At 34.3% G+C, this 13365-nt stretch overlaps 2 protein-coding genes across 3 annotated transcripts; one reads left to right on the top strand and one right to left on the bottom strand.

Moving 5' to 3' along the window:
* Positions 1-2207: 2207 nt before the first annotated feature.
* On the top strand, positions 2208-6574 carry LOC127105882 (ubiquinol oxidase 2, mitochondrial). Its single transcript, XM_051043092.1, has 4 exons — positions 2208-2854; positions 3052-3180; positions 3550-4038; positions 6264-6574. The coding sequence occupies exons 1-4, from the start codon at positions 2534-2536 to the stop codon at positions 6321-6323; spliced, it is 999 nt and encodes a 332-aa protein (XP_050899049.1). The 5' UTR covers positions 2208-2533; the 3' UTR covers positions 6324-6574.
* Positions 6575-8785: 2211 nt separating this feature from the next.
* LOC127106985 (glycosyltransferase-like KOBITO 1) lies at positions 8786-12372 on the bottom strand. Of its 2 annotated transcripts, XM_051044277.1 has the most exons (7): positions 12119-12372; positions 11638-11978; positions 10996-11074; positions 10670-10811; positions 10106-10152; positions 9520-9607; positions 8786-9405 (listed from the first exon to the last, which is right to left on the bottom strand). In XM_051044277.1, the coding sequence occupies exons 4-7, from the start codon at positions 10688-10690 to the stop codon at positions 9124-9126; spliced, it is 438 nt and encodes a 145-aa protein (XP_050900234.1). In that variant the 5' UTR covers positions 10691-10811; positions 10996-11074; positions 11638-11978; positions 12119-12372; the 3' UTR covers positions 8786-9123. The 2 variants fall into 2 exon arrangements, with proteins under 2 accessions (XP_050900234.1, XP_050900233.1); XM_051044276.1 differs by having other exon boundaries at positions 8786-9607.
* Between the last annotated feature and the right edge of the window lie 993 nt (positions 12373-13365).

The raw sequence follows: 13365 nt of genomic DNA, 5'->3' as shown, positions 1-13365 counted from the left end.
ACATATGTTCCCATATGTGTTTTTTCTTCACAAAATAACTTGAACACACTATGTTATTTTGCATAATGCAACCAATCCAAAAAGGAACAACACAAAGGAATATTTACTCAAGATATAATACATTATTGGTAAATTACAATTAAGCCTTTACCTCGAACATTGATCCTTACTTAGACACAAGAATGCTCTCGAAGCACTATGGCTAAATATATGTGATGAAAAAAAACAAAGATTGATTGAAAATGATGAGAGAAGAAAAAGTGAGACCAAAGCTCATTTTCTAGATGATATAAAATGATATAGAATCTCTTTATTTATAGGTCAGGTTGTTGTTTAAATTTGGAAACAATCCATGGGCGAAATAACTCGCCTAAATGATTAGGCCAATCGATTATTGACCCATAATAATTGATTGTTTAAGCAACAAATGGAAGATTTTGATATTTAGTTGTTACCAATCATTAAGAGATTATCCTAATTGATTTTATACTCAACCTAGTAAATATAATCAATTAGGTGATTATATCTAATCGATTATTCAGTTAGAAAAAGTCTTTCAATCAATCAGACACTCCCTTAATCAATTGGCTAGACCTTAAAAACATTTTCAGGTGGTTTAAATAGAATATGATAGGCTTCTCAAGGTTATTCGACTGCGTTTGATTTTGCCATTATATTTCCAAAAATACCCACTATGACGGACACAACCAAACGAACTTTCACAACTCTGAATTTTAAGGTCTTGACATCAATATCATTGAGTTTATCATCACACAAAAACCTTGAATATTCTAGTTTGATGAGCCTTTAGATATCTTCAAGTTGATTGCCATTACTTGAAAGTTGAGAGGTCAAACCACCGACAAACCTTGAAACATAATTCTTCACTTGAATGTCGTTTGACAACCATAATGTTGACTTCAAAAATATGTTTAAAATGATAGTTTGATTCAAGATGATAGCTTGATAAAACATCTTGAGCATTTTCGACCGCTTGAGTTATCTTCAATATATAATGACTTCATTGGATATCATTTGATATCAATTGATATCATCATCTAAACCAAAGAGCTAATAATTGTTTTTCAACTTTGCTATCAACGAACTTCACCACCTTGAATCACACAAATAATACTTGCGAACACATAGATCTACAATAACCACCTTCCTACCATGTATGTGGATGCTTGTATAGGAAACCACTTTATCTTCGTAGTCAATGCCACATCTGAGGTCTATAATGGTTTTGGCGAGATCATATAGAAGTGATCGAGATCATGGTCGTGATTTTAAACTTGTATCGAGCTGATAGTAAGTATGACCATTTTAATATTAAATGTGGTCACGATTATAGTCATGTTGTCGAGTTGATAATAAAATGGGACAAATTATAATTGAGATTATAGTAAATATAGCCTATTTTATAATAAAGTGGACAAAATATGACTATTACACTTTGAACTAACACACTATTAATGATGACCCATAATCTCCTAAATATGAAGTCTATAAAAGTGAGATGCTTAAGAAATGTTTATAACGAATCCACCCCAAACACGAGGTCTATAAATGTGGGTGTTTAGGAAATATTTATGATGGTCCATATATATATATTACTATGCACTGTCAGTGTAAAAATATTTACATTGTCTATTCATCACTATCACTCGTTTGCATTACTTTATAGGTTTTTAAAATAAAAATCAAATTTATTTTAATATCCAACGTTTAAGATTAATTGACGGTGTAAAATCATTTTACACTGTCAATATATATATATATATATATATATATATATATATATATATATATATATATATATATATATAACCCTAATCCATTTTTTTCTTTTCTTTTTTATATTCTCCTTCAACTATTATCAAAACTTTAATAATTTTCAGGACATTTACGGGGAGGACTTGTAACAATAATTGTCACAAATCTAAAACTCATAAAACTCATAAATTTGTGTTTAAGTGATCTAAAACTCATAAATTGCAAAACCTTTGTTTTATAATTTTTCACAAATCTGATATAAATTTGATATTTCTCAAATTATAAAATAAAAGGTAAATATATTTTTTGAATGCTGGAAAATGCAATCCAATTTTCTACTAGAGCTAGCCAACCCATTAGCTATATAATTGTTCTCTCGGATCCAACGGTCAAAGTCAAACATCAACAAAAACAATCCCGCACCATTCGACTATACCAAACCCCAGTTATCTACGCCACATCAAATCCGAACCCTCTCTAACCGCCTTACTCCAAGTATATGCTATGCTGATGCTCGTAACAGATTCTTATCCAAAAGCTACGCGCTTTATTGCACGTCAAATTCCCTCCATTCATTTCCCTTAATTACAACCGTCGATCACATTTCCAACCCATTCAATCGACGGCGAAAAGCGTCTTTAACCAATCATCACGAGACCTGCGTGTAAATATGGGACCACATATATAACCGCCACGCTTCTTCAGTAACCGTAATTCCAGATTAGTTGGGAACTTTTGCAAAACGTGATCCATTAAGATGAAGCATTCAGCATTATGCTATTTGGTTCGACGAGCTATCATCAATGGCCGGAACTGTAACCGTCACGGTGCGGCAGTTACGAGACCATCCGTGGCAGCAGAAACGAGACAGATGCACAACGGAGGTTTCTTTTATTGGAAGAGGATGATGGCCTCTCAAGCGGAGATGCCACCGACAGGAGAGACGGAGGCGAAGTCGACGGAGAAGGAGGAGAGTTCCCGAACAAAGAATAACAAAGTGATGTCGAGTTATTGGGGGATTTCGAGGCCGAAGATTACGAGAGAGGATGGGACGGAGTGGCCTTGGAACTGCTTCATGGTAAGGATTCTGTGAATTGAATTTCTTTGCTTTGATTTGTTTTTTTCCTTAGCTAATTCATGATTTCTATATGCGGAATTTGACTCATGAGACAAGATTTCGTTGTTGATCGTAGTGTTATGGCTATTTAACTGGTTGGTTCGGCCTGTGTTTTTTTCTTTGAATGCTCACCGGCATTATTTATTTTGAGTTTGTAGCCGTGGGAGACTTATGAATCAAACCTGTCCATTGATCTGAATAAGCATCATGTGCCGAAAAATTTCCTGGATAAAGTTGCTTACAGGACGGTGAAGCTCCTCAGAATTCCCACAGATTTGTTTTTTAAGGTGTGTAATATAGCACTTGATTTTGAAATATTCTACAATATGATTCATAGCAAAAGATAAAATAAGGAGAGGTTATATTATCTGAAAAGAGGTGTATATTTGAAATTCACTTGCTCTTGAGTGATGTTGGTTTGTTTAGTTTAGAACTGTTCAACTACCACTTGGTTTGAACTTTGAACACATAATTAGTCTCACTTCTGTCAAAGCAAGATGTTTACTTTTATACTTTGTACAAAAACAAAATGTTTGCTTTTGTTTTTGCTACTATTGGTGACAAGTAGTCTGGTATATTCGTTTTTTAATTCATGGGAATACGCGCCATGGATGTTGTCTCAATTGCTATTCATCATAACCTATGTGTATTTTCAGAGGCAGTATGGTTGTCGTGCAATGATGCTTGAAACAGTTGCAGCTGTCCCTGGAATGGTTGGAGGGATGCTGTTGCACCTCAGATCACTTCGTAAATTTCAGCATAGTGGCGGTTGGATCAAAGCATTGCTTGAAGAAGCAGAGAACGAGAGGATGCACCTAATGACTATGGTAGAACTTGTGAAGCCAAAGTGGTATGAAAGACTGCTGGTTCTTGCTGTACAGGGAGTTTTCTTCAATGCATTCTTTGTAGTTTACATACTCTCCCCAAAGCTGGCGCATAGAGTTGTTGGGTACCTTGAGGAGGAAGCTATACATTCCTACACCGAGTATTTAAAAGACATAAATAGCGGTGCAGTTGAAAATGTTCCTGCTCCTGCCATTGCAATAGACTATTGGAGGCTTCCCAAGGATGCCAAATTGAAAGATGTTATAACAGTCATTCGTGCTGATGAGGCTCACCATCGAGATGTTAACCATTTTGCTTCGGTGAGTGTTCTTTCTCACTTGTCTAATGAAAAAAACAATTCTTCACAAAACTTTGCTTGTTCAAGTCCACCCACCAACTTATCATCTTAAGTTTGTGTTTATGGTATATTTATTTTTGTGCTTCTTTCATTTCGTTATCCTCTTGAACTTGTAAACACATACTGAATCATTTTTTCTTTGAAAAACAAAACATGTAACCTGTACAATTAAGGATTGATGTAAGGTAATATACACAGACTAATAATCTGACAGAAACCATATGGCTACCCCCCTATTTCCTGATATGTACTGCCTAGTTTTTCAAAGTGTAGGCTGTGTCGCTAAAGACTGTACAAAGAGCTGCAGACGGAGTCAAATAGACAGAAATTGGTATACATTTAATTGTTCACTTTTCCCACATAATGAAGATTTATATCCCAACTTGGAGGGAGGTTAGAAATTGTAACCACCTGGGGGATGAGGAGAGTCAAAAGAGATAGTTCTCTAGTAAGCTTGGGAAAGTAGCAGGGGAGGGGATTTCTAATTGCTATATTATTTTGAAGTGATCCATGGTTAGGGCAAGGAGAGTCTCTAAAAGAGAAGTTTACAAGGTTATTTCAAATAACAACAGATAATGATGCTAATATGGGTGAAGGAATTGGAATTGAAGTTGGAGCAGAGAATTATTCCGTTGAGAGTGCTAGTGGATTTACATTTGATCAACCTTGAGGGCTTCAAGGGGTACTCAATAGACAAATGGGTGTGGTGTTAGGAGCCTGAGAATTAGATCCCAAAGAAGGAACACTTTTTATTGAAAACTAGGAAATAACAAAGAGAGCAAGCTCTCTTACACTGGTTATAAAACCAATCAAAACTAAGATATGCCAAAGATCATTTCTAAGGTAATGTAAGTCTTTATTTATAGACTTCCTATACAAGAGAAAGGGACAAAAGATCACAAGGAACCAACTTAAAATAGAAAAACAACCTAACTAAACGATTAACAAACTAGACAACTAATTACTTTAACAACTCATAACTATTTTACTATGTGTAATTAACTTCAAAACAACAATTAAAAAGGAGCGAACGGAGTATAATAAGGTGATCTGCAGGCTAGCTGGCGAGATCAAGAATTTCAATCAAAGCTCTTAGTTGTAATCCACTGTTGTGGGTGTTGATTTCTTAAGTACAGTTGGGATATAAGGGTAATATGAGAAATGGCATATGCTAGTACTAGTAGTTGGTGTAGGGATAATTGAGAGCTGCTTTAGTGGTAAAGATGAATGAGACATTGAAATTGTGAAAGGGAGAATGGAGAGACTATCTTTAGATGCAAGGGCAATGAGATGTTTGGTAAGAGTCCCACATTAGACGGGATATGACCTAAAACTGTACTTATATTAGTGGTGGACAGTCCTCACATTACAAGTCGGTTTCGTAAGAGTTCAATTAGACCCAATTCAAATTCTAAGATGGAATCTAAGCTTATCCAAGATTCGTTGAGCCATTTGCTATCGAACCACTCATGTCATGCTTCATATGCTTAATATTGGGCTTAGGACCAACCCAAATTCTAAGATTTATTGATCAATATAACTGCTTTAACAAATGCTGTGTCACCCCGACCAGCATATAGATGCAGTAGGTTTAGTTTAGGCAGTTGGTTCCATGTTCATATTGGCTTGATTTTTGCCTTCTTGCATAGGTTGTGGAGGAGGTTTATGAAGGGATGTCCGAGCATATATAGAGGTTTAATATGTTTTAGCCATAGGGGAAATTATGGAGATAATTGCAGCCAATTTGATGCCCATACCATATCAGTGGTTGTTTCTTGAGGGAGAAGTTTCTGGAAGAATGCCAAGATCTAATTGGATTTTTATTGTAATACACTGTTCTGGAAGAATACTTGTAAGACATTCTGAACATCTTGTGCATATCAGTAATACATTCCATTTTGCTTTTGCAAAAAAAGAAAATTGTAACCACCTTGGCTTTAAAAGTAAGATACATTTTGTGGTTTGATTTGTTCTCTCGGAAAGTTCGAGTATACCATATTTTTTTTTATTGAAGACTTAGTTTAAAGAAAGTGGCTGATTCATAGTTGTTTTGAAACACAGGTTACCTGATTTACCATGTCTATTATCTCAAATGTAGTACATCGTTTTTTTCTCCCTCTTTTTGATAAAAATACTGGGCATTGGTGTTCCCTGTTTTTTCTAATGTGACTCTTTTCTTTCATGCAGGATATCCACTTCCACGGTAAAGAATTGCGGGACGCACCGGCTCCTCTTGGTTATCATTAGGGGGTTTACTGTCGCGAATATAAAATTTCTCCTTTAGTTTTATAAAACCTATAAGCACTGCTTCAAGACAAAAGAGAGAGAAACTTCAAAGCACTAGTGTTTGGATTATATAGAATTCCCATACTTCAACATATGTTTTGGAAGACAGTTATACTACATATACTGGTTATACTATGTATGGTAATGAGCATGCAGATTGCTGAATAGACCATATATACTGATTCTATACGACTCACCTAATTTGAAAACCATGTTTGAGAGTTGCACAATTAGTTTAGGATTTCTTCCACTACTAGAATGACAGTACGGTCGGATAAGTACATGTTGGGAACAATGACTACGGGGACCTTTTTGGTTGATAAGGTGTATTCTGAAATGGATTCAACAAGTTTTAAGCTACACATGATTTACAAATTGAAGATATTTTGTGTTATCATAACTTTGGCAAGTCTTATATCTTAAACCTCCACAAATCCTTTCAATAAAATGAGTATATAGCTTACTACTTCCAACTTCCTAACAATGTTTTGTATTGGGCACATTGTCCATGGAGTTTAAAGTGAAAATCTTATAGAAACTCAAGAATTGGATATGAAATAGTGTTTATTTACTAAAATTAATGAGAATATGGTGGTTATTTTTCCATCTTTAGTAGTTTTCACGTGGTCTTGTGAAAAATTAGGAATATCTTTGAAATTTGAAGATGCGTACTCCATTGTACACCACATTCATTTTACAAAGAATAATAGTAATAATAATAATAATAATACAAAAATACATCTTTATAACAACTTATAGAAATATACCTTCGATTGGAATTTTACTCAGATATGCATCATATTCCTTCCTCATTTTTAACAAAATCTCTCTCAAATACTTCTCAAGCTTCTCTATTCAATCCGAGTGGTTTTTCCACTCCGTTTAATTAAAGTGGTATTCAACTTTCATTCAATCTATAAGTAATTCAACTTTAACTAGACATTTGATAAATTTTTCAATATAATTTTTTTTCCCCATATGCATTACTAAGTTGGAATATTAGGTCGTGGAAGAAACATTCTTAACAAGTCTATTTTCTAATCTTAATATGCTAATCAACATAAATTTTGAGATTGATAACTTTGAAGTATATTTATCTATTTGTTCTCTCTCTTCTTTATATTCTATTATTATTTTTTTATTATTTTTTTCAGGAAAAATTGTTAATAAATATTGAACAATTAGAATACAAAGTAAGATTATTGTATGTTTTTCATTTTGTTTTAACAGTGATTTATATATTTTTTCACTATTTTGTATATTTTTCATATTTTTTTATTTATAATAAGAAAATTGTGTTTTAGCCTCAGCCTAATATAGACGTTACAAAGTCAAAAGCCGACACTATTATATTTTCCGTCTTAGGATGGACACCTCAAGCCTCGGCACTATCATCAGCATCTAGCCAATGCTAAGTAGCGTTGGCATTTTGAGACGTTTGGTCGAGGCTTAAACATGACTGAAAAGCCGATGTTATTTTGGTACTTAGCGTTGGTGCATGGAGACGCAACTTTGCTTTGTAATTTTATTAGTTTCGACGTTATTTACCTATTTAGCGTCAACGTTTGTAGACGTAACCTAGTGTATGTATTTTTGCTCTAGCTTCGAATTAAGTTGACGCTAGTATTTACCTAGCAACGGATTGTAGTGACGTTACCTATTTTATGCGTACACTACAACAAACAAGACCTTAGACAGCGCTTTTTTAGTCTTAGACAGCGCTTTAAAGCGCTGTCTAAACCTCCGTTGCTAAAGGTTTAGACAGCGCTTTTTTAAATCTTAAAAGCGCTGTCTAAGCCCCCCCCCCCCTTAGACAGCGCTTTGGCCAAAAGCGCTTTATAAGACCCTCTTATTTTAAATTTTTTAGGTATACCTTAGACAGCGCTTTTGAAAAGCGCTGTCTAAGCCCCACCCCCTTAGACAGCGCTTTGGCCAAAGGCGCTTTCTAAGACCCTCATATTTTAATTTTTTTAGGTATACCTTAGACAGCGCTTTTCAAAAAGCGTTGTCTAAGCCCCCCCCTTAGACAGCGCTTTTGCCTAAAGCACTTTCTAATCCCCCCCTTAGACAGCGTTTTTTACAAAAGCGCTGTCTAAGGTATACGAAAATTTTTGAAGCTTTTGTTTTAAACCACATTTTTTCCAGGTTTATAAACCAGAATTTCTACCTGTTTTCAACCAGATTTTGACAGACAATTATCACATTTTATATATGCCATTTTGGCCTTTTTTCTACCAATTTTTGGCTAACAAATATATATATATACCAATTCAAACCACACTACTCTCAGTATTCTTAAAACTCTTCCACTTTCCTTTGTATGCAGGGTACTAAAGTATTGAAGCAATTCCAATGCCTACAAAAATTGGCAAGATATCATTTTCATTGTATGGATCATTTCTCCTTTTTCCAACTGGGAGAGATAATCTCAACCTGTATGTATAATGTATAGCATGCCTCTCTCAATGTGTATGAACAAAAAATAGAATAGGCCTCTGGTTTCCATTACAATAGCAGCCAATCTGCCCAGAAGAAATAGGAAAAGAATAATGAGCAGATAGAAAAGTCTGCCCTGTATGATACCTACACTAAGCCTACACTCTATACCTGAAATTTACATAAGCGCTTGGGTAATGATCGGGAAAAAACCCATGAATCCTAAAACTGATATGCCCATCATGACAGCCAGACGTGCTTCTATCGTTGCCTCTTTTAAAAAAATCTCCAGAATTTATGGCCATGGCAAGGAGTCAGTCGAAATCTAGGACGTATGGAAGTCAGCATCATCATAGCTGGGTGGAGATAATGGTGGAATTGCAGAGGGAATTGAATCATCTATAACCTCCAAGATTCTTCTTGCAATTGTTTGGGATACTCCACCAGCGTCAATTTTTCTAGAAGATATCATTTCTGATCTGTCATTCCTAGTTGAATTGCTACTCTCAACAGACTTTAAAAATTTGTCTTTTGATGTTGTTGTCTGAGCAGCTTTCGCAATCACCGAGCTAAAAACACCAGATTCTCTCAAACTTTGCATAATGACCTGCAAAAGCAATGTTTTGGAAGAAAAGTTTGGACGTTCTCTAAGAACTGTAAGGTAACAGTATAAATCGCTTGAGTAGAAACCAGAAAGGAAATTTGAGAAAATGAATCTTACCATGGGAGCATAAATGCGAGATAAGATGCCTTTTCTAATAAGTTTCATCGTTAGTGCTTTGTCTGTCCACACAATGTGTTCACGGTACCTAAATAGAAAAAAAATGTGACTTGAAGACAAATTGATATACAAGTTGAGGCTGCTTTTATGTTAAAAACTATCACGTGATTTTAGGATAGACTACGAGCCACAAAATTTAATATGTTTGAGATGTTCATTTCTAGTCTTCATCTATGTATCTAATATTATTTTCTATTTATATTGTAAGATATTAATGTTCCAACAGAATCTTTATTTCAGGAGCCAAATCCACCAAATTCTCACTTCACACAACCTGAGCTCCTCGACATAGATTTACTATTCATTCCCACATAGTTCATGATTTAAATTACAAATAAGAGACTATTTAAATAATTCCATACAGTATAAGACTATGAATAACTATATGGACAAGTGAAAATGTCAATTACTGACATATATGAAACAAAAAGTTTAACTGCTTATTTCAAACCCCTCCCAGGAAAACAATATAGCATTAGTTTAAGTAAAAAATTTGAAGTAATTATTTTCATATTCCTAAACTTACCATTGAAGCATTTCTTCCTCCGTAGCAGTTGAAGCAATTATGAACGCCTACATCAGACACAGAACAGAGTAGTCAGATTATAAATATATACCTGGGTGCAATTTAAAACTTCCTTGTCCCCCACCCCACTCAACAAACAATCAAAAAATGTACACTTGCGCAACTTCACAGCCGAATATGCTAGAAAGTAAAGAACAAAAACTCAATGAATAAACACCATTTATTTTAGGTTAGACATCAAGGGAAAAAGAGGCAATACTGTTTAATGAAATAGTAAACCAGGAACAACTAATTCTAAATTACAATGTTAAGAAATGAAAAATATTCTGAGGTAATGTCATATAACCAACCATGCACAGAAAATAACAAAACAAAACATAGCCTGAGTGCAGGGGCTTAAACAAACATCAAGATGCAAAAAATGATGATGGATATAAAAGTATTTGAAAAAGAAGAACGTAATTGCAGATAATAATGTACTCAATACACTTCAAGAAGTTAGTAGTAATTATGTTAACTAAAACTAGAAAATAGGAGAGCATGTAATGGGAAACTATAACTTACAGCTCTGTCAAAGTCTAACATGAAACATCTTTTTACATCATCTTTTGTAGGCTTGCAGCCACACCGATCACGTCTTGAAGTCAAATCAGAAAATTTGGTGTAAGTGTAATGCAGAACAGCAGCTTCTTCCAACTTGATCTCACTGTTAAAGGATTTGGTACAAATTAGAGTAAAATATGTACAGAAAAAAAAATGCATTCTTCACTATTAATATTATATTATGGATTTAAACATTTTACTTATAATGGTATGGAATTAAACTAACATTAATTAGTTAGAAAATACATAAGTTGTTTAATTAATAAAACAAAGTAGACCGGATTTACCTAATATATGTATTGACAACGTTGACGCCGATTTCTTCATGACAGGGACACTCGCATACTTTGCAAGATCAAGTATGTCCTGCAATTAATCAAAATAAAAAGAGGATAAACCAAAAGTAATTGCTTATTGACAGAAAGTCTCGCAATTTCAAAGTAGCTACTCCCATTTTGATACTAAACACACAAAAATTGTAAGATTCTGCTAGTTATCAAAATATTCTACATAGTCCTCTTGAGGTCCTATATTAGCATCACATTTAAAATCCAATACCACACACCTAACCTATAGTACATGACAAAAATAACAAAAACCTCATACCTTTCTTCAATTATCTGTTTATGTATCATAGTTGCATATTCACTTATTTTCTCTTTCAATTTATGCATGACCTATCGACATATTCCTATCTACAACCAATGCCAATAACCCTAACAGGTGTTTAATATCAAACATTATGCATGCTTTTTTCGCAATCCGATGCATGCATAACAGATCCAAAAGGATATAGAGGATTAATATTAATAACATCTCGAGACTACAGTCTCAATTACTCTTATCCTCAAAAGCCAACATCAGACTCCTCAATAAAACATAAACAAAGCTAAGCAACTCTAAGTGAACACCAACCAACAGCAACATACCTGATGAGAAAAAACACGGGCCATAATGATATCGTTATAGCGAGACAAAACTCGAGCAACATCACGAGTCTCCTCTCGCTTCCCCATTTGAATGTCATTGGGTCCTAAGTAAATAGCATGACCACCTAACAATGAAAAACCAGTCTCAAATGAAACCCTTGTTCGCATGGATGGCTTTGCAAATATCATCGACATTGTCTTCCCTTCAAAAGGCCGAAATGTCCTGTCCCCTGATTTCAACAATGTTTTCACCTCAATAGCTCGATCCAATATCTTCAAAATAGTTTCCTTGTCAAAATCATCTATGTGAATAAAATCTTTCAACCCATTTCCAACTTTCGCTGTATCAGTAAGCAAAAAAAAAAATAGCCACTTGTTACTTAAATAAAATATTTAAAAAAAAATACTAAACCCTAATTTGATGAAAAGTAAATCTGAATCGGTTGATGTTGATGTTGAAGGTGAGGGAGAAGAGGATTACCGGTGAGAGTAGATTCGGCGGCGGGAGCGGAAGAGGTTCAGCATGAGATTCTTCTGAGTGGTGAAGGCGACGAAGAAGAAGAAGAAGAAAGAGAAACGGAAGGGGAATGGCGGAAATTGTGAGATGAGGGAGAAAGGTAGGGTTTGTGTGATCCAACGGTGGTGAAACAGTAACAGTGGGCAGTGATGACACCCATTTTCTCTTTACTTGGGATGTTTTATTCTTAGCTTCCTCAATTACACTCCGAACACAAGAGAATAATGTTGTTTATCAATTTATACAAGCACACTATCATAGCAGGTTATTGTTCTTGTTATTGTTTTATTTTTTAAAGAAAATAAGATATATACTTTTGAGGCCTTGTTTGTAGCACTTTTCTGTTTTAGATTTAAAAATATTTGAAAACCAATATTTAGGTATTGGTATTTTTATTTTGGCCTCTTCGAATTTTTTTTTTAATTTAAAGACTTTAGACAGCGCTTTATCAAAAGCGCTGACTAAGGTCTATATTTAAAAGCGCTTTCTAAAAGCGCTGTCTAAGGGGGGGTCTTAGACAGCGCTTTTAGAAAGCGCTGTCTAAGACCCCCCCTTAGACAGCGCTTTCATTATTTTTTTGGAACATTTTCCGTGTTTTATTTTAATTTTAACCTTAGACAGCGCTTTCTTTTAAAAGCGTTGTCTAAGATGCGCTGTTAAAAGTCATTTTTGGCGTAGTGGTATGAAATTATGCGTCGGTTATGTCCGACGCTAAAGTTGTATATTTTGAGGTGCAATTTTTAGAACGTACAAACATGTTTACAAACCTAATTTTAAATAAACCACACCAATTTAGAGGGAAAAAAAGGCATATCATTTAAGGATGACAAGGTATCAAATAATTGTTTATGCTGAAAACAAAATACGAAAATAAAATAAAGAAAAAAATAAACTTAGATCTAAAAACATAATAAAATAGTAAAATAAGTAAAATAAACTAAGGAAATGCCTAAGTACAATTATAAAATAATATGCATCAAAATGCATTGATCACTTATGCTTTATTTTCTCACCTTGAGACTATATGCCTTTTACTAGCTTATGTTTGCTCTAAAGATTTCAAGTTATTTCAAATGGATGTGAAAAGTAATTCCCTTAATGGATATATTAATGAGGAAGTGTATGTTTCACAACCTCCTGGTTTTAAAAATCATGAGTATTTTAATCATGTTTATAAACTAAAATGAGCTTTGTATGGTCTCACACAAGCC

The sequence above is a fragment of the Lathyrus oleraceus genome, chromosome 7, assembly GCF_024323335.1.
Source record: "Lathyrus oleraceus cultivar Zhongwan6 chromosome 7, CAAS_Psat_ZW6_1.0, whole genome shotgun sequence".
Lineage (NCBI taxonomy): Eukaryota > Viridiplantae > Streptophyta > Magnoliopsida > Fabales > Fabaceae > Lathyrus > Lathyrus oleraceus.
The sequence above is the reverse complement of the archived record's forward strand: the minus strand, read 5'-3'. Positions and strand labels throughout refer to the sequence as shown.

What these genes read in the sequence shown, in the direction of transcription:
- LOC127105882 (XM_051043092.1), top strand. Translation starts at nt 2,534, where the DNA reads ATGAAGCATTCAGCATTATGCTATTTGGTTCGACGAGCTATCATCAAT. An exon ending in GGCCTTGGAACTGCTTCATG is followed by an intron (nt 2,855 to 3,051) that starts GTAAGGATTCTG and finishes TTGAGTTTGTAG; the next exon opens with CCGTGGGAGACTTATGAATC. An exon ending in ATGTTAACCATTTTGCTTCG is followed by an intron (nt 4,039 to 6,263) that starts GTGAGTGTTCTT and finishes TCTTTCATGCAG; the next exon opens with GATATCCACTTCCACGGTAA.
- LOC127106985 (XM_051044276.1), bottom strand. Translation starts at nt 10,690, where the DNA reads ATGTTAGACTTTGACAGAGCT. An exon ending in TGTTAGACTTTGACAGAGCT is followed by an intron (nt 10,153 to 10,669) that starts GTAAGTTATAGT and finishes TGTCTGATGTAG; the next exon opens with GCGTTCATAATTGCTTCAAC. An exon ending in GAGGAAGAAATGCTTCAATG is followed by an intron (nt 9,608 to 10,105) that starts GTAAGTTTAGGA and finishes TTTTCTATTTAG; the next exon opens with GTACCGTGAACACATTGTGT.